Genomic DNA, 23,638 nt, shown 5'->3' on the forward strand with positions numbered 1-23,638 from the left:
ATCCATTCCACCAGTGTAATTAAAAATGGAACTTTTTTGCGAGTAGCCAAGCACACTACAAAATGTATTATTTGTTAAAGATTTTATATAGCCTTGGTTAGGGCTTGTTGGACTGTAAAATAAGACCTGTGTCCTCCTAAATCGTGCCAATGTAATGACGGACTTAATCCCAGCATGCCTATTGCCTCGGATGCTACAGTTATTGCCTGGTTATTTGAGTTAGGAGATGGGTTATGAGCGGTTAGAGTTATAATAAATCGGTTATGACCTTATTATGAAGACTGTTGTTTCCTGGCCAGCGTCCCCCGGAACTACTGTGGGGTCTACCCAGTGGTGTAAAGTAACTAAGGTACATTTACTCAAGTACTGTACTTGAGCACAATTTTGAGGTATTTTTTACTTCTACTCCACTATATCTTGGAGGCAAATATACTTTTACTCCACTACAATTATTTGAAAACTTAAGTTGCTATAGTTACTTAGTAGACTTTTATTATTATTACAAAACGTACATTACCCACTTCAGCCCTATATACAGTACATTTCGACCATTTGAAAATAACTTAATACATTTTATACATTTGAAAACTTGTGTAATGGGACATTCTGCATAATGAGTACTTTATACTTTTGGTACTTAAAGTACATTTTGATACCAATACTTTTGTACTTTTACTCAAGTAAGTTTTTAATTCTGGACTTTCACTTGTAACAGAGTATTTCTACATTGCCGTATTGATACTTTTACTTATGTACTTTTAACCACCACTGGGTCTACCCACCTCAACGATCTCCTTGCCCACGCAGTGCATTTCAAAGGGGCCGTGGCCAGTGTCTGCAGGAGGTGTTTGAGGCCATTCGCCAAGCAGGCACATCTATTTCTTTGCGTTCAGAGCATTAAATGATAAGAGGATGAAAGAGTTTTTGAACCAATTTAATCTCCACCTGGGGAGCCTAGAATAGGTAGTGTTGATATTCAGAATACAGTATATGGCAGGGGTCTCGTAGGATTTTCTGGGCCTGTCTGATACAAATCTTTTGTAGGGAGGGCTCATGCTGCCTTAATCCTATTTCTTTCAAGGCTGTGTGGACCAGTTGGGAGATTTTTTTCTTCAGTTTTTTTTCCATCTCGACCAGAACAGCAGATTGCTGAACCACACTAAAGCCAAATGATGATACTCTTCAGTTTCTGTATGTTAAGAAAGCATTGCATACATTTTCTGTTGAACTCCAAACACCTTGAGACTGCATAGAGTTAAGCAGCGTTTACTTACAGCTCACCTGTGGTGGAAAGTATAAGTACATGTACTCAAGTGCTGTACTTAAGTGCAGTTTTGAGTTTGGTGATTAGTCACTGCTCAAGTACTACTTGAGCCTTTAGTACACCAGTACTGTTATGATTATGATTATGGGACTGACCTTTATCTGATTATTATTATTATCATCATTATTATTATTATCTGAGTACATGTTTCACAGGACCACAATTGAAACAAATAGGGCTTTTTTTGTTTTCCTTTTAGCGTCATTGTAAAATCGTACCACTGTACTATTTGCAAACTGTATACTATATGAATAAAGTATTCACTCAATCAATCAAAGTCACTCTAATCTGCATTAAGAACATAGGCCTACTGATACTTGACGCCATGGCAATCTACTACACTACTTTCTGTTTTTGTCCTTGTCTCATATCTTCTGGTCACGTCACATGTCCAATACTGTATATTCTCTATGTGTGTGTAATAAACTTCAGAACTTGTCGTGTGATACTGCCTGGTGCCATCTTGTTCTGCACGCCCCCGAACCTCAACTGAAACATCACTCAACACCCTGTAGTCAGAGGGAGACTTTTAAGGACCACATGGACAACTACTTACTGTATGTACTTTTACTCAAGTACATTTTTAATACTGAACTTTTACTTGTACTGTACTTGTACTTTTTACTTGTAACTCTGAAACGTTTCTTTAATACATAATTTGTATTGCACCGTGGCGAGCTGCATCCCTTTGTTCCTGTTTATGTTTTATTTTGAACCAGAAAGTACTTCCTTTTATTCATCAGGCCAAGGATGGCTGAATCAAATGTGATAATGTGGTTTCCCGGCACACTGCTCATAATAGGAGAGCTCACACAAGCTTGAGCACCTGTGCTGATGTTCTGTGTGCATGCTTGAAAGAATCCTGTTAATTACTTGCTGTTTGCAGACTTTCACAAATGGATGATGCTATCTCATGATGTACCTGTTACGTGACTGTAGTGACTGACAGTGGTGTAAATTAACTAAGTACATTTACTCAAGTACTGTACTTAAGTACAATTTTGTTGACTTTACTGGAGTATTTCTAATTGTCTATACGTTAACTTCTACTCCACTACATCGCAGAGGCAAATATTGTACTTTTACTCCACTACAATTATTTGAAAACTTTAGTTACTAGTTACTTTGCAGATATAAATTATTACATTACAAAACATACATTAACCACTTTAGCCCTATTTTATACCGAGGCAATTTGAAAATAGCCGATCTACAAGCTCACAATACATCGCAACACGTTGTGAGTTTGTAGATCTACTATTTTATTCTTTTACTTTTGGTACTTTAAGTACATTTTGATACCAATACTTTTTAACTTTTACTCAAGTAAATTTTGAATTCCGGACTTTTACTTGTAACAGAGTACTTCTACATTGCAGTATTGATACTTTTACTTAAGTAAAACATTTGAGTACTTTTTCCACCACTGACATCTCTTTTAGCTTGCTGATGAAACGGTGTGGGTGCAGCATATTGAAGGCAGAGCTAAAATCAAGGAACAATAGTTGTGCATAGGAGTTGTGGGGGGTGGGGGGGTGTGCACAGACTTGTTCTGGCTGATGTCATATTTGTGACCGATTCCTTTGTTGCCAATAGAATTAGATTAAAAACAACGTAAGGTAAAATAATAATTTAATGTGAAAAGAAAATTAACCCTGGGCATCCCAAAAATGTCAAATTGTTTGACAAAGTCAAGGAGAATGAAAGGGTATTTTAACTATGATCAGTCATACTGCCGGGAGCAGTATGGGTTAGCGCCCCAGGCTGTGTCTTCCGTGAGGAAGAAGCCCAGCAAACCCACGGTGAGGCCTTTAGGAGGGCCATTCAAGCAATCCGCAAGTGGAGCCTGCAGTACCACCACGGCCCAAGGAACCATCACGCCAGAAGGAAATGTTTGGATCGGGGCGGTGCACTGGATCTGGCGCAGCGCTCGGGTCCTGGACCTGGTGAGACGAAGGAGGAGCCCGGCCAGGAGACAACCCACAGAGCCTTGTCCCTCCACGTGCCAGAGCCTCCCTGAGTCCCGGCAGAGTACTTCCGGAGAAGCGGACTGAGTGGCCCTGTCTTTCCCTATAGGACTGACCGTGGGTAGCTACTGGGACGTAAGTCGGGGCTTGATCAACCCTGGCTGGGTCACCTGGGCGAGGGTGTATGTTGTATTTTGCGAGACCCGAAACACCCGATGACCCCAGGCTACAACACTGATGATACATTTTTCTTTATTAGTCAAGGAGACTGCAGGGTGTTTCAACTATAATGTGCTTGCTAGTTCTTCACCATGTTATGTTTTTTATGTTTCTATATAACTTCAGAAATTCTTAGTAAGGAAAGAGAAACTACTGGACAAGAAAAAAGAAAGTAAGTAACTGAAATGGTTAATAGTTTAATAATTGTTTGCTTAATATACTGTGGCACCTCACCTGCGCAGGGGAAAAAAAATACATATAAACCATGATCGGAATTTAAATGTGTACAATTAAACATTTTAAGAAGTAATTTTTTTAAATCCATTTTGACATGGCTGTAAACTTCAACAGATTTATTCACTGCATATGCAGCTCAAAGGGAAGAAATAAAGAAGCATTTCTTTATTATTATTATTATTATTATTATTATTATTATTACTATTATCATTATTATATATTTCTTACAGATAGGTCTTTCACACACAGCTATTATCTATAAGTTCTTCATTGCATCCTTGTACTATGGTGTGTGAATGCTGCCATCTGCTGAGAGTAATGACATTGTACAAGTAAATGAGTAACAGGATGAGAAAAGCAGGACTAAGTAACGTTTTTTACAATGTAATTTTGTCCAATCTGTATGGTAGAGCATATTAATACATTGTTACTTACACAATTGGGGTGGTTGTATTTTGTCTCCCTGCTCTTCTATTGAGACATTTAGATTTTGTCAAAGGTCATGTCTCACCTACTGTAGACACAGGATCTGACACGAATCTTGACCTGATGATCAACATTCAATTTATCCCCTGAGCAAGCAGCTCTTAGCTCAAAGGTAAAAATCGTGTTTTACCTATAACTGCACCGATCTGTGTAAAACTTTCTATGCGCACTCCCTAGAGGCCAAGGAAAAACCTTTGCCCTGCATTTTTCACATCTTCCTTTTATAGCATCACCAGGAGGCCGACTTATGTAAAACACATTTCTTTACATTACTCCTTCAGATTTTATCCAAATTTCACGCAAATCGTTACACATTATCTCTATAGTCATGTGATCAAGATGGATCTGTTAGATTTTTCATATTCCATCCTGATTGGCTAAGATTGACATCTAAAGTTTGTAGGAGTGGCCCGTTTTGAACAAAATGCTGCAGATCATGAACGCAGTCTGATTGCGGTAAAACTTTGCACGCGCATTTGCACTGAGGAACAAATGCAACCCTTTTAACATTGCCCTATGGCTATATAGCACCACCAGGAGCCGATTTTTGCCCAAATTGTGTCCAAACATCACGCAAATCAGTTCACATTGTCTCTATAGTCAAGTGATCAAGACGGATCCGTCTGATTTTTCATATTCCATCCTGATTGGAGAATTTAGAACATTGCTGGCCCACAATAACCTACCTGACTGACCTGGCAGAGACCTGTGCCCCGATCAGCACTTTTTCTAATTGTATTTTCATCCCACGGTATACACCTGTGTACATGTTTAAAATGTGTCAATTTGAGAATAAAATGACATAATAATGTAAGTATTTGAAATACAGAAAATTCAAAATCTGAAAGTATCTTGATACAAATAAGTTCTCATTTTTCCCAGCCAAATACAAATGACAAAATACAAAAAAAAGTATTTGAAATACGTATTTCAAACACATGTATTTGTAATATTGCCCATCTCTGCCAACAAGAAATCAAGAAATTGAGGCCACAGAGGGATCTTCATAATAGATTTTTATTTTAAACAAATAGGCTACAGAACCTTTTGAATTTCCTCACCCTATACCCATGCCCCAATATTTTGAGACTACCATCTACAGTCATGTGTTGCATAGGTTTCGTTAACTATACAGTCAGGTCAGGTGAAAAGGACAAGGTGTTTGATTGGTCAAAGCTCTATGGTGACACTGCAGTGCTGCACTTCACACTTGAAACATTCACATCAGAGCTGAAATGTTAACAAAACATTACTTTAGGGTAGAGAGCAATTCGGCCTCATTTGACCATATCGTCTCTGTCGGGTGGAAACCTCATATCTCCAAAACTGTTACTTTTCACGATTCAAATTCAAAAATAGCAAAAGTAGCAGATCTAAACAGGTCAAAACATTTCAAGTTTGTAGATCTGATACTTTTGATGCTTTTGTGTGACGCTGTAGTATGATCAAGTAGGGCAGAAATTGACCAAAAAACACAAAAAGTTAGAATATGGAGATGGTTTCTGTCCGACAACAGCGATATTCATATGGCAGCCATTTTGCTCTTACATCATACTCAGGGGTGGGAGACCTACTATGGTCAATAGGACCTGGTCTGATGTTTTTTTTTCTTTTTTTCTCAGCACTAAGACTGTCCCATTGTTGTAAAATGGAACAAAGAGTCCCTTAGTGCAGAGATGTTTTTGACAGATCAAAATCTGTAAAAATCACATTTACAGTATAGGCTACAGTTAAAATACCAGAAATGACTGTACTTGAGGGGTACCTGATTTAACATTTAGTCACCTACGTAGTACAGAATCATATTGAGTTAGTAATGGTAAAAAGACACGTTTTATTTTCTTCAAAGTGTAGCTACCTCGAGTACCTAGAGTACATCAATGTAAATCAAACATTATTCTTAAATCAGGTTCGAGTTTCCCAAATGCACCTTATACCCAGATGGACAAAGAAGATCTTATATTATAAGAGATGTTCAGGAAACAGGGCTCAGGTCTGAATCACCCCTCCTCACTAATACAATATGTTGACCACGATCACTTCACCACTATCCTGTCTACAAAGTGTTCTACAGTGCTTATGAGTTTTATATAAGGCAAAAACAGACCTCTCGTTCATTCACGCACACACGCACACACACACACACACACACACACACACACACACACACACACACACACACACACACACACACACACACACACACACACACACACACACACACACACACACACACACACACACACACAACCACAACTTAGGGCAGGCAGCAAGGGATTTGACTTTGATATTCTATAGTGTGTGAAGCTACAATTTCATACCTTTTGTATTTTACAGTAAGTGTGTATGACATTTTGTTAAAATGAAAAACGACATAATCTGATACAAGTTAAACGGACCAACTATATTTAAAGACCCCAGCCTTTATGAGCTTTTAAGTGTTGGGAGTGCTGTAAAACCAGAGTAGTTTCACATCTTTGGACAAGGATTAAGAAGGTGTTGAGCATACATACGTACAGTGTGCTCATTTAGATTAGATCAACAGTTGGCAAGAGCATGGTGTCATAGAGTTCCAAAACATCAGTAAATCTCAGCTATAAATTCAGCAAGATAAATCAGATAAAAATGTTTGTACTGTACATTTCTTTGCACAATGTCAATTACACTACAGCCAGAGTGGGATTAGAAATCTTTGTTCATATGGAGAACAACTTTTACTGTGTAAAACTCCATCCTAATCAAACGTACTCATTGTGGCTCTAATAGTGTTTCTCACACTTCTCATAAGTTCTCAACCTTTTCACATTCACACTGTGGCCATTTTGCTCTAATACAGCGATTCTCAACCTGGTGGGCCGTGAGGATATTTCATGTGGGCCCCCAAATAAATTGGCAAAACACTAAGATTGTATTGATAATATGATATTAACATCAGAACATTCATGTAAATAAATAAATACATAAACGTCATGGTACTGTACTGTACGTTTTCTTTAAAAGCTTCAACATTTTGTTTTCATTGTGATAAATAGGATCTTAAAGTATATCGATCCAAGCCGGAACACTATGGATTGATTCGTTATTAAAATAAACATGCTCTGAAAATGCACCAACCATGATCTGACCACTTTTGTCCGTGTTTAGTTCCAAGTGGGCCCTGATCCAGAAAAGGCTGAGAACCACTACTCTAGAACCCCAACAGGCTGTGGTCTCCCAGACTCCCACCCCCTGAGAGTGATGCAAGAGCAAAATGGCCGCCATCCGGGCTACTAGCTTCCAACTGCAGCGGAATAAAACACACCTTTGATGTTCTGCCCATTCTGACCTTGTCCAAGGTGTGCTCTATTGTAGACTACAGTACAAAATGGGCACATTTTTTACAAATGTAAGCTTAGTCGTAAGAGTAACGCGATCATAAAAAAGAGGAAGAACTCTGTGGACAAGGGTTGGTGCTCTCTTTTTTTAAACCAATACCATCGGAAATAAATGCTAATGTTTGGGTGGTTGGAGGTGGTGGGCTTTATCTCTTTAATTATTCATAATGATTGATGAGTGAACTGAAATTTGGAAGGAAGGACTTTGGGTAGAACATTATTTAACGGATCAAATGTGTTGAGGGAATTAGAGGAAATCACTACAACCAAAAATGAAGTCAGTTTGACATTTAACATCGCTCTCTACTGTGGGGTCAGTGTTTTGTGAACCAGAGTCACACCATTCATTCCTTGATTCACTCACAGATATAGTAAATATATATATTTATATACATACGCATGGATGTAAAGACACATCCAGCACAGGGGTACAGCAGCTACTTCCAGCACAAACATACAATACCCACGGTTCATACATCATTATTTTCAACACTACATTATACAATGGATTGTGCAAAAACTCCTGTGAGCCATCACCATTGTTCAGTGCATTGTGCAAAGAACTAAAAAGTGAAAGGGGCAGTAGCATGTTTATAATAGTTATACCAGTATTTGTATCTACTATATAGAAAATAATAAAATTGCTGTCCTGTTATACTCAGCCTTATACTATCTTGTGTCCATTCACATTATTTCTAAAAAGGGCCGCTCTTGTGCAACCTCACTAGAGAGCAAACGTATTTCTGATTGGACAGCACCTAATAAATCGACTGCCCATTTGTCCGTTTTTAATCTTAAAATCTTTGGCACCTCTCGTTCAGTCTTGTACCGCATCATGTGTCTGAATGACCCACAGAAAGGCTGATCTCTGTTTTCTCTTCATAGTCCCAGTTTTTCTTCTTCTTTCTTCCTTCCTTCCTTCCTTCCTCTTCATTCAGTGGCTGGCTTGCCTTCCGCTCTGGTCGCCATGGCTACCCACTGTGATGGACAGCACAGTAGCACCTGTTCCCGCCCACCACCAGGCTGCTGGTCAGTGGGTTTTCCATAGGGGGTTGTGGTACACCCAGCCCTCACCCTGTGTGGATGGACACACACACACACACACACACACACACACACACACACACACACACACACACACACACACACACACACACACACACACACACACACACACACACACACACACACACAGGGGACACACTTTAGGAAGCAGATTTTAGGATCTTTTTTTTAAAATTTCTTACCGTAGCTGAAAAATAGTAGATCTACAAGCACACAACACGTCGCAGCGCAACACGCTGTGAGCTCGTAGATCGGATATTTTCCGGTGCATGACACCAATCGGCCATAATTCCAACCCTAACCCCTAAACCTAACCTATAAATGTCTAATCCTAATCATAACCCAAACCTGACTCTTCAAGCGATCTACAAGCTTGATCTACAAGCTCATAGGGCGGCACAGAGTGCCGCGCTATGAGCTTGTAGATCTGCTATTTTTAAAAAATCGTGAAGATTTGTGCAAATCTTTTAATATATATATTTTTTAAAGCTAACATTTGTAACTCAAATCTTTGGTTCTGGGGATTCTACAAATGTCTTTTTAAATCTCTAACTGTTTTAAAAAAAACTTATGTTGCTATAATATCAGTGGTTCTTAAACCCTTTTTCATGTCAAGGACCACCTAAAATTATATGTATTTGGCAGCGGACCCCCATCTCAAAATAAAAAATATATATAATCAAAGATTTGCACATATTTTCACGATTAAAAAGAAAATAGACAATCTACAAGCTCATAGTGCGGCACTCGGTGCCGCGCTATGAGCTTGTAGATCTGCTATTTTTGAATAGCCCAAAGAAATCTTAAAATGACACAGATGCATCCCCGGTCTTAATGGGTTAAACACATTGAGATAGTAAATAAATGGCACAAGTATTGTGTTGCGTGCGTGCGTGCGTGCGTGCGTGCGTGCGTGCGTGCGTGCGTGCGTGCGTGCGTGCGTGCGTGCGTGCGTGCGTGCGTGCGTGCGTGCGTGCGTGCGTGCGTGTCTCCTCACCTCCTTGACAAAGTACTTGGGTTTCCATGGTGTTTTGGTGGCTGCCCTCTCTTTGCCCTCTCTGCGTTGTCTCTCCTCCAGACGGTGTTTGTGTTCGGTGGCCTGGTCCATGTCTCCTGCCTTCAGTGAGGACGTCACGTGTTGCCAAAGACGCCTAGACTCAACCAAGGCAGAACAAGCCCATTAGTTATCATTACGCCTGGGAAGCAGGGAGAAGAACATTATCAAAAAGAACTGCACAACAGCAGTAAAGAATCACCTGACGAAGACCAAATTTGTGGGCGAAACAACTTTTGCACAATAAATGTGGTGGAGCTACAAGCAGGGGAAACATGACACACATTTCCTACCACATAGTATTATGATCAGATTATAAACCATGAGCTGGATGTGTGCATGTAGCAACTCATAATGTAATAACGGCTCATAATGTTCAGAAAGGTGTTACATCGTAATGATGATCAGTATGGTCAGTATCATGGTCAGTATCATGTCAGAATCATGGTCAGTATCATGTCAGTATCATGGTCAGTATCATGTCAGTATCATGGTCAGTATCATGGTCAGTATCATGGCAGTATCATGACAGTATCATGGCAGTACCATGGCTGACCATGATACTGCCAGTATCATGTCAGTATCATGGTCAGTATCATGGTCAGTATCATGGTCAGTATCATGGCAGTATCATGTCAGTATCATGTCAGTATCATGGTCAGTATCATGTCAGTAAGATGGTCAGTATCATGTCAGTATCATGTCAGTAAGATGGTCAGTATCATGTCAGTATCATGTCAGTATCATAACAGTATCATGGTCAGTATCATGTCAGTATCATGGTCAGTATCATGGTCAGTATCATGTCAGTATATCATGGTCAGTATCATGTCAGTATCATAACAGTATCATGGTCAGTATCATGTCAGTATCATAACAGTATTATGGTCAGTATCATGTCAGTAGCATAACAGTATTATGGTCAGTATCATGTCAGTATCATAACAGTATCATGGTCAGTATCATGTCAGTATCATAACAGTATCGTGATCTGTATCATGTCAGTAGCATAACAGTATCATGGTCAGTATCATGTCAGTAGCATAACAGTATTATGGTCAGTATCATGGTCATGGCTGACATGATGCTGACCATGATACATGATAAAAACTTTTCTGAACAATTTGAGCCGTTATTACATTACGTAAGGTTCTTAATGTAACACATTATTACACTACGCAAAGATCTGTTATTACGTTATGCGCTCAAGATTGTTTTACATTATGAGCTTATTATTACATTTATGAGCTTTTATTGTCTCCGCCAGGCCGAAAGGCATGGCGAGAGAGTACGTTTTACCCCCTGTCCGTCCTTCCGTCCGTGTGTCCGTGTGTGTGTGTGTCCTGTCCGTGTGTTACCAGCTAATCTCCGGCACCGTTGGCCCGGTTGTTGCGAAACTGTGCACACACACTCCCTGGATGCCAATTCAGAACCTCTGCCTCAAATTTTTCACATGGGCCTGTTATAGCGCCACCTGGAGGCCGATTTGTGCAAAACCCATTTTTTTATATTACTCCTACAGATTTTATCCAAACGTCATGCAAATCGGTACACAGTATCTCTATAGTCATGTGATCAACACGGATCTGTCCGATTTCCCATATTCCATCCTCATTGGTTGCCTTCCAAAATTTGCAGGATTGGTCCGTTTTTAACAAAATGCCTCAAATCATGAACGCAGCTTGTGATTTCCGTGAAATTTCACAAACACATTCCCACTAGGCCGAGAAAGAAATGCCACCTGACATCAGCCTCATGGTGGCGCTATAAAAGGCTGATTTGTGTTTTTAACTATAACTGCACCGATCTGCGTGAAACTTTGCACGCACACTCCCTAGAGGCCAAGGAAAAACATCCACCCTGCATTTTTCACATTTGCATTTTATAGCGCCACCAAGAGGCCGACTTATGTAAAACACATTTTTGGATATTAAGCCTTCACATTTTATCAAAATTTCACACAAATCGGTACACATGATCTCTATAGTCATGTGATCAAGATGGAACTGTTTGATTTTACATATTTCATCCTGATTGGCTAATGACATCTAAAGTTTGCAGAAGTGGCCCGTTTTGAACAAAATGCCACAAATCATGAACGCAGCGTCCGATTGAGGTGACACTTTACAAGCACATTCGCACTAAGTTGAAGAACAAATGCCACCCTTTAACATTGCCCTATTATAGCGCCACCAGGAGGCCGATTTTTTCAAAGCTTTTCTTTGTTGTATTACTCCTACAAATGTTGTCCAATCATCATGCAAATCGGTACCCATTATCTCTATAGTCAAGTGATCAAGATGGTTCTGTCCGATTTTTCATATTCCATCCTGATTGGCAAATTCCGAACATTGTTGGCCCACAATAACCTACCTGACCTGGCGGAGACCTGTGCTCCAAGGAGCACTTTTTCTAGTTCCATTTAGGTTATTACATTATGAACCGTAATTACATTATGAGCTGTTATTGCATTATGAGTTACTACAGTGCTTAGAATTGAGTCTCATGAATCCTTCTTGTGCCTCTAGAGCTGGTCATGATATTGCAATCTTATTAATCTAATGATTCCCCGCACTGGTGTATAATTTGCTATGCTAAAAGGTCAAATGTTTCTTTATTTTTAAAGTACACACATACCTGTATACAGTATAGTAATGGGTTTGGACAGTTATGGACACACAACAGACCAAACACACATATGCACACACATAGCCTACAGTACATTCATGCAAGAGAGGGAGAGAGAGAGAGAGAGAGAGAGAGAGAGAGAGAGAGAGAGAGAGAGAGAGAGAGAGAGAGAGAGAGAGAGAGAGAGAGAGAGAGAGAGAGAGATGGAGGAGTAGAGGTTAAATTAACGAGTTCACCTCAAGCCAAACAGGAAGTGTGAAGCTTGTGATAATGGCTTTAATTAGCATACTGAAACCAACTCATTAACACACGGTCTGTTCCTGTACAACACACGGCTCATCTCTCCTGAAGCCTCAGCATGACCATGAAACTCTCTCTATTCAGTGACATTCAGAAGAGCTGAAGTCATATAATATGCACTCCTGCCTATGGGACATTAATTCTAACCACTTGAACCCTAGCATGTCATAATAGGGGAACATTTGGTCAACATGGGTGAACATTTGGCAGAAATAGCAGATCTACAAGCTCACAACACACCAAGGATAGAGCTCTGTGGGACCCCTAGACAATGAAGTATAGGGTTTACTTATGATAGCACTGTACTGACTGCTGTTATCGTCACAGAAATATAGTCGAAATATTTCTTGTTGATGTTTCGAAATGCTTTTCAGAATGACGTATTAGGCTATACTAACAATTGTATTGGCTAGGTCTTGTACTGTGTAATAGTTTTAAAATATGTATATATTTTGAATATCATGAAAGAAATGAAGTGAAAAAGGCCAGGATGACGTTGCTACTGAGGCTGACATAGTACATGAATATGTGAATGTACTGTAGCATCTGTTAAGTACATTAAAAGAGCTCACCCAGGGCCACCCGATAGCCGAGTGGTTAGGGTGCGTACCACTAGCCTGGCACAGAGTCCCTGGTTCGATTTCTTGCCGACCAGACCGTTTACTGCCATGTCACTCCCCTAATTGTCTCTCTGTGTTTCTTGTCTGTCTACGCTGTACCTATCAAAGGCTCAAAAATGCCTACAAATATATGAATAAAAGACTCTGCCCAGATACACGTTAGATACATATACTCTAGTGTCTTTAATTCATAGCTTTCACATAACATTATGGTGTTGCCTTCAATAGAATAGGAGGAAACGTGTGCATTAAATCACTTAAGTCATTTGAGCGAACTACTCTCGCTTGAATGATGATTTTGAAGAAAACTAACTGAACGTGATACTTCATATTGGTTATTATCACGTGTACGTGCAGTCCTCCTAACCACCTCGCTCTCCCCATCACACACGTGTTCTTCCCCTTATTACAGTACATAAATATTGACTGACATATGGAGCCTCTCAACACCTAATTACCAGCCAGCACATGTGAAGAAGAAAGGAAGAGAAGGCTCTGAGGGCGTGAGAGGAGAGGAGTTATTACTGCTTTCACTTAATCCACTCAATCCGGGAATCTGTGTCATCTTCAGATTTCTTTGGCTATTCAAAAATAGCAGGTATACAAGCTCACTCTGCTCACTCGATGAGCTTGTAGATCTGCTTTTATTTTATTTTATAGTGAATATTTGTGCACATTTTTGAATATATATATATGTTTCAAAGCGAACATTTTAACTCCGATCTGTGCTAGGGGGGTCCCTAGAACAACATATTTTTAAATGGGGGGTCCGCGGCCAAATACATATAATTTTGGGGGCCCTTGACATGAAGGGTTTGAGAACCACTGATATTATAGCAATATAGGTTTTTCAGAAAACTGTTAGGATATAGACATTTAGAATCCCCAGAAGCAAAGATTTGAGTTGAGTTTGCTTTGAAAAAAATATATATAAGATTTGCCCAACTTTTAAAGATTTTTCAAAAACATTGCAGATCTACAAGCTCATAGCGTGGCACTCAGTGCACAGGATTTTTTTTTAAACGGTCTGAGGCGGAGGTTCTAGGCTTCCCCTGCAGGTCTATCAGACTCCTTGAGTGCCAGGCAGGGCTTCGCGTGACATTCGTGCCATATCGTCAACAAGGGTAACAGCGAATGCAAATGGGACGAAGAAGGGAAGAGGCCGGCGCCCGGCCGTAAATGTGTGAAATCTCTGTCAAACTCGGTGTGTGTGTATCACAGGGGAGTGATGTGCCGAGTAGGAAGTCGGCTGTCCAGAATCACCACGCAGCAATGCTTCTCCAAATATGGAGATACCTGAAAAGTCTCTGTGTAACCATCTGACTGATGTCAGTATTATGACATCATATTGACATCTGCGATCTCCATATATGGGCATAAAATGGGCATAAAAGGGACATAGACAGTCAGTAGCTCAAAGCTCTGCTATCGTGAAAGGTGAACTAGCTCCTGTAAGTGATAACACATTGATCATTGACCATGTTGGTGGCAAGGCTGACATGTCTTAGGAGTCTCCCAGTGGTGGCTGGGCTGCGTCCCGTGTTGACACGCGGTGGCACCCCTTTGGCCCTGAAGGCTTATCCGCCTCTGCTAAAGCCTCATCAGGGTTATGCCACAAAGGCCAAGTTTGTTGGTTACGGTCGGGGGAGGACCACCAAAGATCAGCTCAAAGAAGCGGCGTTCCAGCCGGCCACAGATACTGCCATTACAATCGACAGCATGGGCAGAATGATACTGGCTGGGGGTGCAGCGGTGGGCCTCTGTGCTCTGGGTTACTATGGACTGGGCATGTCTAATGAGATCGGTGCCATTGAGAAAGCAGTGATCTGGCCCCAGTACGTCAAGGACAGAATCCACTCCACCTACATGTATTTCGCCGGCAGCGTTGGAATGACAGCCTTGTCAGCCGTCGCAGTGAGCAGAACCCCAGCTCTCATGGGTCTTATGATGAGAGTCTCCTGGCTGGCCTTTGGAACTACGCTTGCTGTCGCGATGGGAGCCACTGGGTTGGCCATGGTCATTTCATACGAGGAGAGTCCCATGCTTAAACACCTTGCCTGGATGTTCCAGGCAGGTGTGATGGGCGCTGTCCTCGCCCCCGTCACCCTTCTGGGAGGACCCCTGATGATGAGGGCCGCTTGGTACACAGCGGGCATTGTGGGTGGCCTTTCTACCGTGGCCATGTGTGCCCCTAGTGAGAAGTTCCTCTACATGGGTGGGCCGCTGGCTGTCGGTTTGGGAGTGGTCTTTACCGCCTCCCTCGGATCGATGTTCCTGCCCCCCGTCTCTGCGTTTGGAGCCGGGCTCTACTCGGTGACCGTCTACGGGGGTCTGCTGTTGTTCAGCGCTTACATCCTGTACGATACACAGATGGTCGTCAAGAGAGCAGAGACGTACCCCCTCGAAGGTGACCAGAAATATGACCCCATCAATGAGTGCATGCGTATTTACTTAGACACTTTGAATATCTTCATACGGCTGGTTCAGATTCTGGCCACGTCTACTGAGAAAAAGAAAAGAAAATAATTCTCTTTCTGGATTTTGCCCATCCGGTTTTGCGGAGCCGCTTTGCTTTGGTCCCCCAATCCCTATTTAAATGGAATAGAATTTCCCCGTGGGATAATACAGACGCTAAATAGTCTCCGGAAAGTACACTCACATTTATATTAAACAAGACCAGGAGACCTGGTTCTGCCAGACCCAGAATGAAGTCCTAGTATGTAACACACCTCACATACTTGTGACATAATAATGATGTCATGAATAGTTCGTGATGAAAGGGGACGAAAGGGGGACAGACTTTTTTGGCTGGGGCCGGGGGACAAAGTGACCATGCCATGTATGGAGAAAACAGATACAAAGCCTCATGTAAAGCCCGACCCCTTGGGTCTGGCAAAAATTAAGCTAAACTACGCCGTATCAAGGATTTTATTAGGACGGACCTATTTTGTGACGAAGTCTTTCCGGATCTGCCCATCCAGCCGCCTGATGACGCAAATGACGCGCCTGGTGACGTAGGGTTACTTCCGCTCCCGACCGGATCATAGACCCGAAAAGGTATGCTGCCCAGGCTAGGAGGAAATAGATGTCACCCGTGACCCGTCCCACCTCAGGTCCCCTTTCACTTCCACTGAGTACACAAGCAGAGTACACGACCTTGTTATCCAACGCTATTCAACTGGTAAATGAACATAACATTATGCTCTGCTGTCACGCGAAGATTGAAATTTATCAGTCTAAAGGTCACACCAGGCGAATAAATGCGAATAAATGATTTGCGAAAATGCCTTTTATTTTGGTGAATTCCTCATCATTGCTCCGTTATAATCACGCTCAGCGTGCATGTACCTGTATATTTATACTGTTCCTTATGTTTTTAACTCATAGTTGTTCCCATTTCTGATGGGGGAAAAGGGGGTTCAGTATGACATGCACTGTAAGGTCATAACCTCATGTCATATAAATCTGGGGATGCTTCTAGCTCTCACAATTATAAAAAAAAACATGTGAACCAGCTACACTTTAAAAAAAAATGTTTTAGAGCTTATCTGTAGTCATAATAGGGACATACCTAACCCTAGATGCCAAAAGAAAAAAAAAAAAGAAAAAAAACATTGTTGTGTATTTTTATGCCAAAAGTCCCTAAAAGTTACATTTGAATGACCTCCTGTCAAACTCAAACGTACTGTGTGCTGACATGACCCTTATGAATATATCTGAATCTTGATTTCATTCACCTGGTGCCTGATTCCCATAGCTCACGTTCCTCCACTTGGACCTGATTTTTATTAGGGAGACACTCTTGGGCTGCTCAGCGGCGGACTGGCCATTTGGCGTACCGGGCATTTGCCCGGTGGGCCGCAGGGCCAGTGGGCCACTGGGCCACAAAAAAATATATATATATATTTTCGCTCCCGTTTTAGGATTATTACGGTCATTTCCGGGTCGCGCGGCCCAATTATTAGTTACGTTAATGTTTGGGCTGGGATGCTTTCCAGCAGGGGCCTCAGTGCGGCTGCAGAGTTCATGTGCAGGGCTGGGCTGAAACAGTGAAAATGTATGTATCTGAAAACATTTGAGGTTAAAACAGATACATACAAACAATAGTGTGGGGGGGGGGGAATTGGTGGAGGTACTTCTGTGGCCTAACCATGGCAGTTTGCATACCGTCAAAACAGATCCACCAATGACGCTATTGCCATGGCTCTCCACACCGTCACATCTGACCCCCTGACCCTCAACACTGGAGCACACAAGGGATGCGTGCTGAGCCCTCTCCTCTACTCCCTGTACACGCATGACTGCACAGCCACACATGACTCCAGTACCATCATAAAGTATGCGGACGACACGACAGTGATAGGTCGAATTGTCAACAATGACAAGTCTGACTATAGAGATGAGATCAACTCACTGACACTCTGGTGCTGGGAGAACAACCTCGCCCTTAACGTTGACAAGACCAAGGAGCTGATCGTGGACTTCAGGAGGCCGCGGAGAGATCATGTGCCCATCCTCATCGATGGCACTGCAGTGGAAAGGGTCAGCAAGTTCAAGTTCCTCGGAGTGCACATCGAGGAGGAGCTCAAATTGGAGACACACACCACACACGTGAGGGAAAAGGCTCAGCAGCAACTGTACTGGACACCGCATCCTCAGGCTGTACAATAGCTCAGTTGAAGGCGTTCTATCAGGCTGTGATACGGCCTGGTATGGAAACTGTACTGCCCGAGAAAAGATAAGCCTACAGTGAGAATTGCGATCGGCAGAGCGCATAATGGGAGGCGAGCTCCCCGCGCTTCAGGAACTGTACAAAAAGTGGTGTACAGTCAAAGCCCAGCACATCATCAAGGACAAGCACCACCCCAGTCACAAACTGTTCAAACCCCTACAACCTACCGCCTACCGCCGTATACATCTGCTGCTATGCTCATGCACCTTTGTATCTTATCTCAGGTGCGCGTGTGTGTGTGCGCGTGCGTGCGTGCGTGCGTGCGTGCGTGCGTGCGTGCGTGCGTGCGTGCGTGCGTGCGTGTGTGTGTGTGTCACACACACACACACACACACACACACACACACACACACACACACACACACACACACACACACACACACACACACACACACACACACACACACACACACACACACACACACACACACACACACGTCTGTCAGTATTATATAGGCCTACTTGTGAGAACATCAACACTTTAGGGCGTTGATTTTACGATTGTCAAGCTGAAAATAGCGCCATGCATTGTGAGCTTGTGGATTAGATCTGTTGTTTTCAGTGCACAACACCGGCACGCAATTAAGTATAGATCAGGCATAATTCCAACCCTAACCCCTAAACCTAACCTCTAAATGTCTAATCCTAACCCTAACCTCTACTCTAATTGTCTAAATGATCCTAAAACTAACCTCTAAATGTCCAAATCATCCTAACCCCAACCTGAATCTTTTCCTAATTGTAAGCCTAACTCCAAAAACAAAATTAACCATAAAACAACCATCTCTCTTGTTGTTCCTCAGTGTCTATGTCTCCAATTCTACTATACTTGTGGGGACATTTGACCTTCACTCGTATAGTAATACAAGCACGTACGTACACACACGCACGCGCACACAGCTGCACACCCAAACACATGCACGCACGCACGCACGCACGTACGCACGCACACACGCACACACACACACACACACACACACACACACACACACACACACACACACACACACACGTGCACACACACAAAAACACACACACAAATACAGGGGAGTGTCTCTCTCTCTCTTTAACCCATTCAAACCGGGAACGCATCTGTGTAACCACTTTAACCATATTTTATACTTTGGCTATTCAAAAATAGCAGATGTACTGTACCACCCGTGACTGTACAAGCTCATAGTGCGGCACCGATGACCCGCTATGAGCTTGTAGATCTGCTATCTTTGAAAAATCTTGACCATTTGTACAAATATTTGAATATATATATATTTAAAAAAAAGGAACATTTGTAACTCAAATCTTTGCTTCTGGGGGGGTCCCTGGAACAAAATATTTTGATATAGGGGTCGGTGGCCAAATACATTATCATTTTGGGAGGTCCTTGACATGAAAAGGTTTGAGCACCACTGATATTAAAGCAACATACGTTTTTCTGAAAACTTTTCGGATTTATAAGACATTTGTAGAATCCCCAGAAGCAAAGATTTGAGTTATATCTGCTATTTTTGATTAGTCAAAGAAATCTAAAATGACACAGATTCTTTCCAGGATTGAATGGGTTAAGATAGGTGTGTCAAACAAAAACTAGATGTATAGTATCCTTCCACCCTGTGCTGTGCTCTCATCGTCTCTGACAGTCAGATCTGAACCAACACACCCAAAAGGACACCATTGGCCTCACAAATGACAACATGCTTGGAAATTACATTATTCAGTTAAGTAGTTGAATGTGTGCTACAGTATGACACAATGACATCATTATTTCCTGGATAGATATGAACATTTCTTTGTACTGTACGATAGAACCCTAGGTGATATATTTACCTATTCTATTCTATTCTATTCTATTCTATTCTATTGTATGTTCTTATACTGTAAGCCTACTTAAAGTGTCACATCCTGTATGCATTAGACGCTAACTCGACACATTTACAATCGAGATACAAAGTATATCTAATTGACTGCATCGCAGTCATTCTGGTGGTGGTCATAAACCACTAAAAGAGCCGCTGATTACTCCGCTTTTACATACTGTAAGTATAAGTGTTAATAGAACAACCACACACAAGACACGCAGGCACATGCACACGCATCAACACAGATACTTGTGAAGTCGATGCATGTGGCCTGAAGAGAGTCAGTTGTAATAATAGCACAATAAGACATGGAAACGGAATAGATTGAAATTGAGACAAAGCAAATGACAACAGGTGGAACTACTTTTCAGCTCGACCCAGCTGAGGTGGTCATACATAAGACGCAGGGGGGCAATCCCGGGTTAAGAACCTCACTCATGGACACCTCAATTTATTGCCATTGACAGGAATCAAACTCTTGACCTTTGGACTCTCAGGCTGAGACACTACCTGTAGTGCTATAGCTTCGTCCAGGCAAACACGTTGCTATCTGAAAAGTTGTGAGATTGTATATCGGCTATTTTCACAATGAAGTATGTCATACAGTACATTGACTACATTGACAAACATACTCTCAAATAAGCATTTCAGGTTATCTTTAACAATTGCACATGCATTAATTGACACATTCATGTTGTGTGCAATGCAACTTAAATGAAGTCTACATGAAGTGAGGCTTGAACTGGCGAACTTGAGGTTGTAAGACAGACGCTTTAGAGAGAAGCCATTGGACCAACAGACCTGATTTAGTGAAAAAGGAGATCGGAGAGATGATACCGTTTCACGCAAATAGCTCAAAAATCCTGGGTTTAAGTGTTCTTCAAACTGCTCAAAATTGTGGAAAATCTAAGGGCGGAGCTTACTGGTCAAAGTGATACATGTGTTCCTCATGTGTCAAGGCACAAGTGTAAGCAAGTTTCATGGCTGTCGGCCAAACGAGGCATGACTTTTGCCTGTTTAAGGTTTGCATGTTCAAAAAATTGCTATAGCGCCCCCCATTGGCCAATTGGAGTAAGATTGGTTTCAGTGATATTTACATTACTGCAAAGTTTCAAAGAAATGTGAGTCTGCATGTTCGTGTTAGGGGCAGATGAATAATTGTCATAAAACTGCAATATTCATTGGCTCATTAAAGCTTAATTTTTTCCATTAAAGACATTTCAACAGGCTTTTTGTCGGTATAGGTCCAAAGTACATGTGTAAAAGGTTTAGTGCAGATTGCTCAAAAATCCCAGGAGGAGAGATTTAACTGCTTTTCATATAATTCTAAATGGTGGGAGATCAGAGGTGTATCGAAGTTTCATGGCTGTAGGTCAGAGTTGTACCTGTTCAAAGTTGGCATTTTCTATTGAGTGCTATAGCGCCACCCTTTGACGAATGAGTGTGAGATTTATTTCTTCTCTTCTCTTATAGTTTTTCATGACCATCTATCATATGGCCGAGTTTCGTAAAAAGCGTATACACGGTTAAGCCAGAACTGCCAAAAACGGCAGAAAAAGAAGAACCAGAAGAATAGTGAATAATGCCAATATCAAGACGGAGCCTTGCTCTGTGCCAGAGCCTGGCCCCGTAATTATACAAAAAGTTACAACGTTTTTACTTTACTATATCAGTAATTTGTGCGCACTCATTTCCCAATACAGCGGCAAATTCTACACGCACGCACGCACACACACACACACACACACACACACACACACACACACACACACACACACACACACACACACACACACACACACACACACACACACACACACACACACACACACACACACACACACACACGCATGCGCACACACACATACTGTACACACACCACAACGCCCTAGCTCAGTGGTTCTCAACCTTTTCAGCCTGTGACCCCTCAAAATAATCATATTTGAACTGGGGACTCCCCACCCTGATAAGCACTTGGAATGTAGGAGTTGAGGCATTCGATTTAGATGCCTCAACAGATAGATATTGTGAAAATAGCAGATCTACAAGCACACAACGCCTCGCAACGCGAGGAGTTGTGTGCTTGTAGATCGGCTATTTTCACAATTTTTGCCTCTTATATTATTTGACAATTTGGTCAAGGTTTGACTAGTTTTTATAGTATGGTTTGTTGATTACTTTTGACACCATAATCTGGGGACCCCCCCCCCCAAAAATCATGTGGGGACCCCCCTGGGGCTCCCGACACACAGGTTGAGAACCACTACCCTAGCGTACCAAGTCACCAGAATACCCTCCCTGGTGCCAGGACTACTACAACCTCCAACAGGACATTGAATCCACTCACCGTGACTCGTATTGACCCTGCTTCTCCATGGGCCGAAGTCTCTTCTTGATGATTGGCAGTTTGGAGGTGTCGATCACCTTAGTCTCTCCACTGCTGTAGGTGAACTCCAGGGTGCCGTTCCACTCGCCCTGAGCTTTGCACACAACGGCGCCCGTTTGGTTGTGCTTCACCTCTGCCGTCACTCTGTGAGGAATTAACAAACATAGTTAAAGATGACAAAAAGGGAGAGAGAGAGAGAGAGAGAGAGAGAGAGACAAAGAATTAGAAACAGACCAACAGAAACAGAACACAATAGGAGGCATCTTGGCCCCTCAACCTGGCATCCCTATTTTGGGCATGTAATTATAGGTGAAATTTGGCAGAAATGTTAAAAGATAGCAAGATATAGCAGATTAACCACATTAAAAGAGCACTTCACCCATTTTCAACCTCATCTTCATATGATAGGTCATCTACTAATCCTCAGTATAAGATGACACCATTTCTTTCTATTCAGTCTGTGTCACAGAGGAGGGCTGTGGAGAGTTCAGAAACCTGCCTACAGTACCAGTGACATCATCGGTAGGATTTCAAAAATATTTTAGATTTTGTATTAATACAAGAACGATGGCTTCTATTTAAGCGTGCTAACTTTCCAAGAAGAGAAAGGCTTTCGTTTCTATTAGCTTGGAATCCCCTTCGATGACGTCACTGGTAGGCCGGTTTCTGAACTGTCCATATAATAGCCACCGATGAGACTGTGTGTTGACATTAATTGTGCCATCTTATAATGATTAGTGAGGTCTTGTTAATTGAGGATAAGTGCTCCTTTAACTCTGGCAAGTGGCAACCCTATTTTGGGCACATTTTCGAAAACGCTCAAGGTTTATCGATAAAAAAAATGTTTTCTTAAAAAGAAAAAATGCTAAACTAGCCCCTCTACAAGCTCACATCGGCTTGCGACACGTCGTGATCGGCTGCATTGGCCATTCGTCGTACGACAAAGTATAAAGGGCTCAAGTACCTACTGTACCTGTGTACTTTCCCTCCATAGAAGGGTTTGGTGTGGAAGGTGACGGTGGCAGCGTAGCCGCTCTTGGCACAGCTGATGGTGACCTTGCCTCCCAGCTCCACCCAGGGCACGGTCAGGATGGAGCGAGCGTAGGCACAGGGCAACGTGAACACGTACTCCTCGTCATGTTCTAACAGATACAGCGTACCTGGGACACACAGACAGACAGACAGACAGACAGACAGACAGACAGACAGACAGACAGACAGACAGACAGACAGACAGACAGACAGTGTTAATTTCGTCGACTACCTTTTTTCACTGACGAGACCTAAACAAAAACTAAATAAAAACTAAGCGGTCATGACTAAAACTATAACAATCAACAAATAAAAAACTAGACTAAAATGTTAGGGAGGGACTAGTGGAGCAGAGATA

At 42.0% G+C, this 23,638-nt stretch overlaps 2 protein-coding genes across 2 annotated transcripts in view; one reads left to right on the forward strand and one right to left on the reverse strand.

Moving 5' to 3' along the window:
- Positions 1 to 8,555: 8,555 nt before the first annotated feature.
- Positions 8,556 to 23,638, reverse strand: part of osbpl10b (oxysterol binding protein-like 10b) — a gene marked incomplete at its 5' end in the record, with an annotated part of 42,177 nt that continues 27,094 nt past the window's right edge. Inside the window, 4 exons of the mRNA XM_080425915.1 lie at positions 8,556 to 8,682; positions 9,670 to 9,823; positions 22,210 to 22,392; positions 23,222 to 23,408. Coding sequence (XP_080282041.1) covers positions 8,638 to 8,682; positions 9,670 to 9,823; positions 22,210 to 22,392; positions 23,222 to 23,408 — 569 coding nt within the window. The 3' untranslated portion in view covers positions 8,556 to 8,637. The remainder of the gene's footprint in view (positions 8,683 to 9,669; positions 9,824 to 22,209; positions 22,393 to 23,221; positions 23,409 to 23,638) is intronic.
- On the forward strand, positions 14,754 to 15,800 carry LOC308084492 (growth hormone-inducible transmembrane protein-like; the record flags this gene model as incomplete). The annotated part of the gene is made up of 1 exon (XM_080427157.1): positions 14,754 to 15,800. The coding sequence occupies one exon, from the start codon at positions 14,754 to 14,756 to the stop codon at positions 15,798 to 15,800; it is 1,047 nt and encodes a 348-aa protein (XP_080283283.1).

The sequence above is a fragment of the Gymnoscopelus braueri genome, assembly GCF_963280865.1.
Source record: "Gymnoscopelus braueri genome assembly, chromosome: 4".
Taxonomy (NCBI): Eukaryota; Metazoa; Chordata; class Actinopteri; order Myctophiformes; family Myctophidae; genus Gymnoscopelus; species Gymnoscopelus braueri.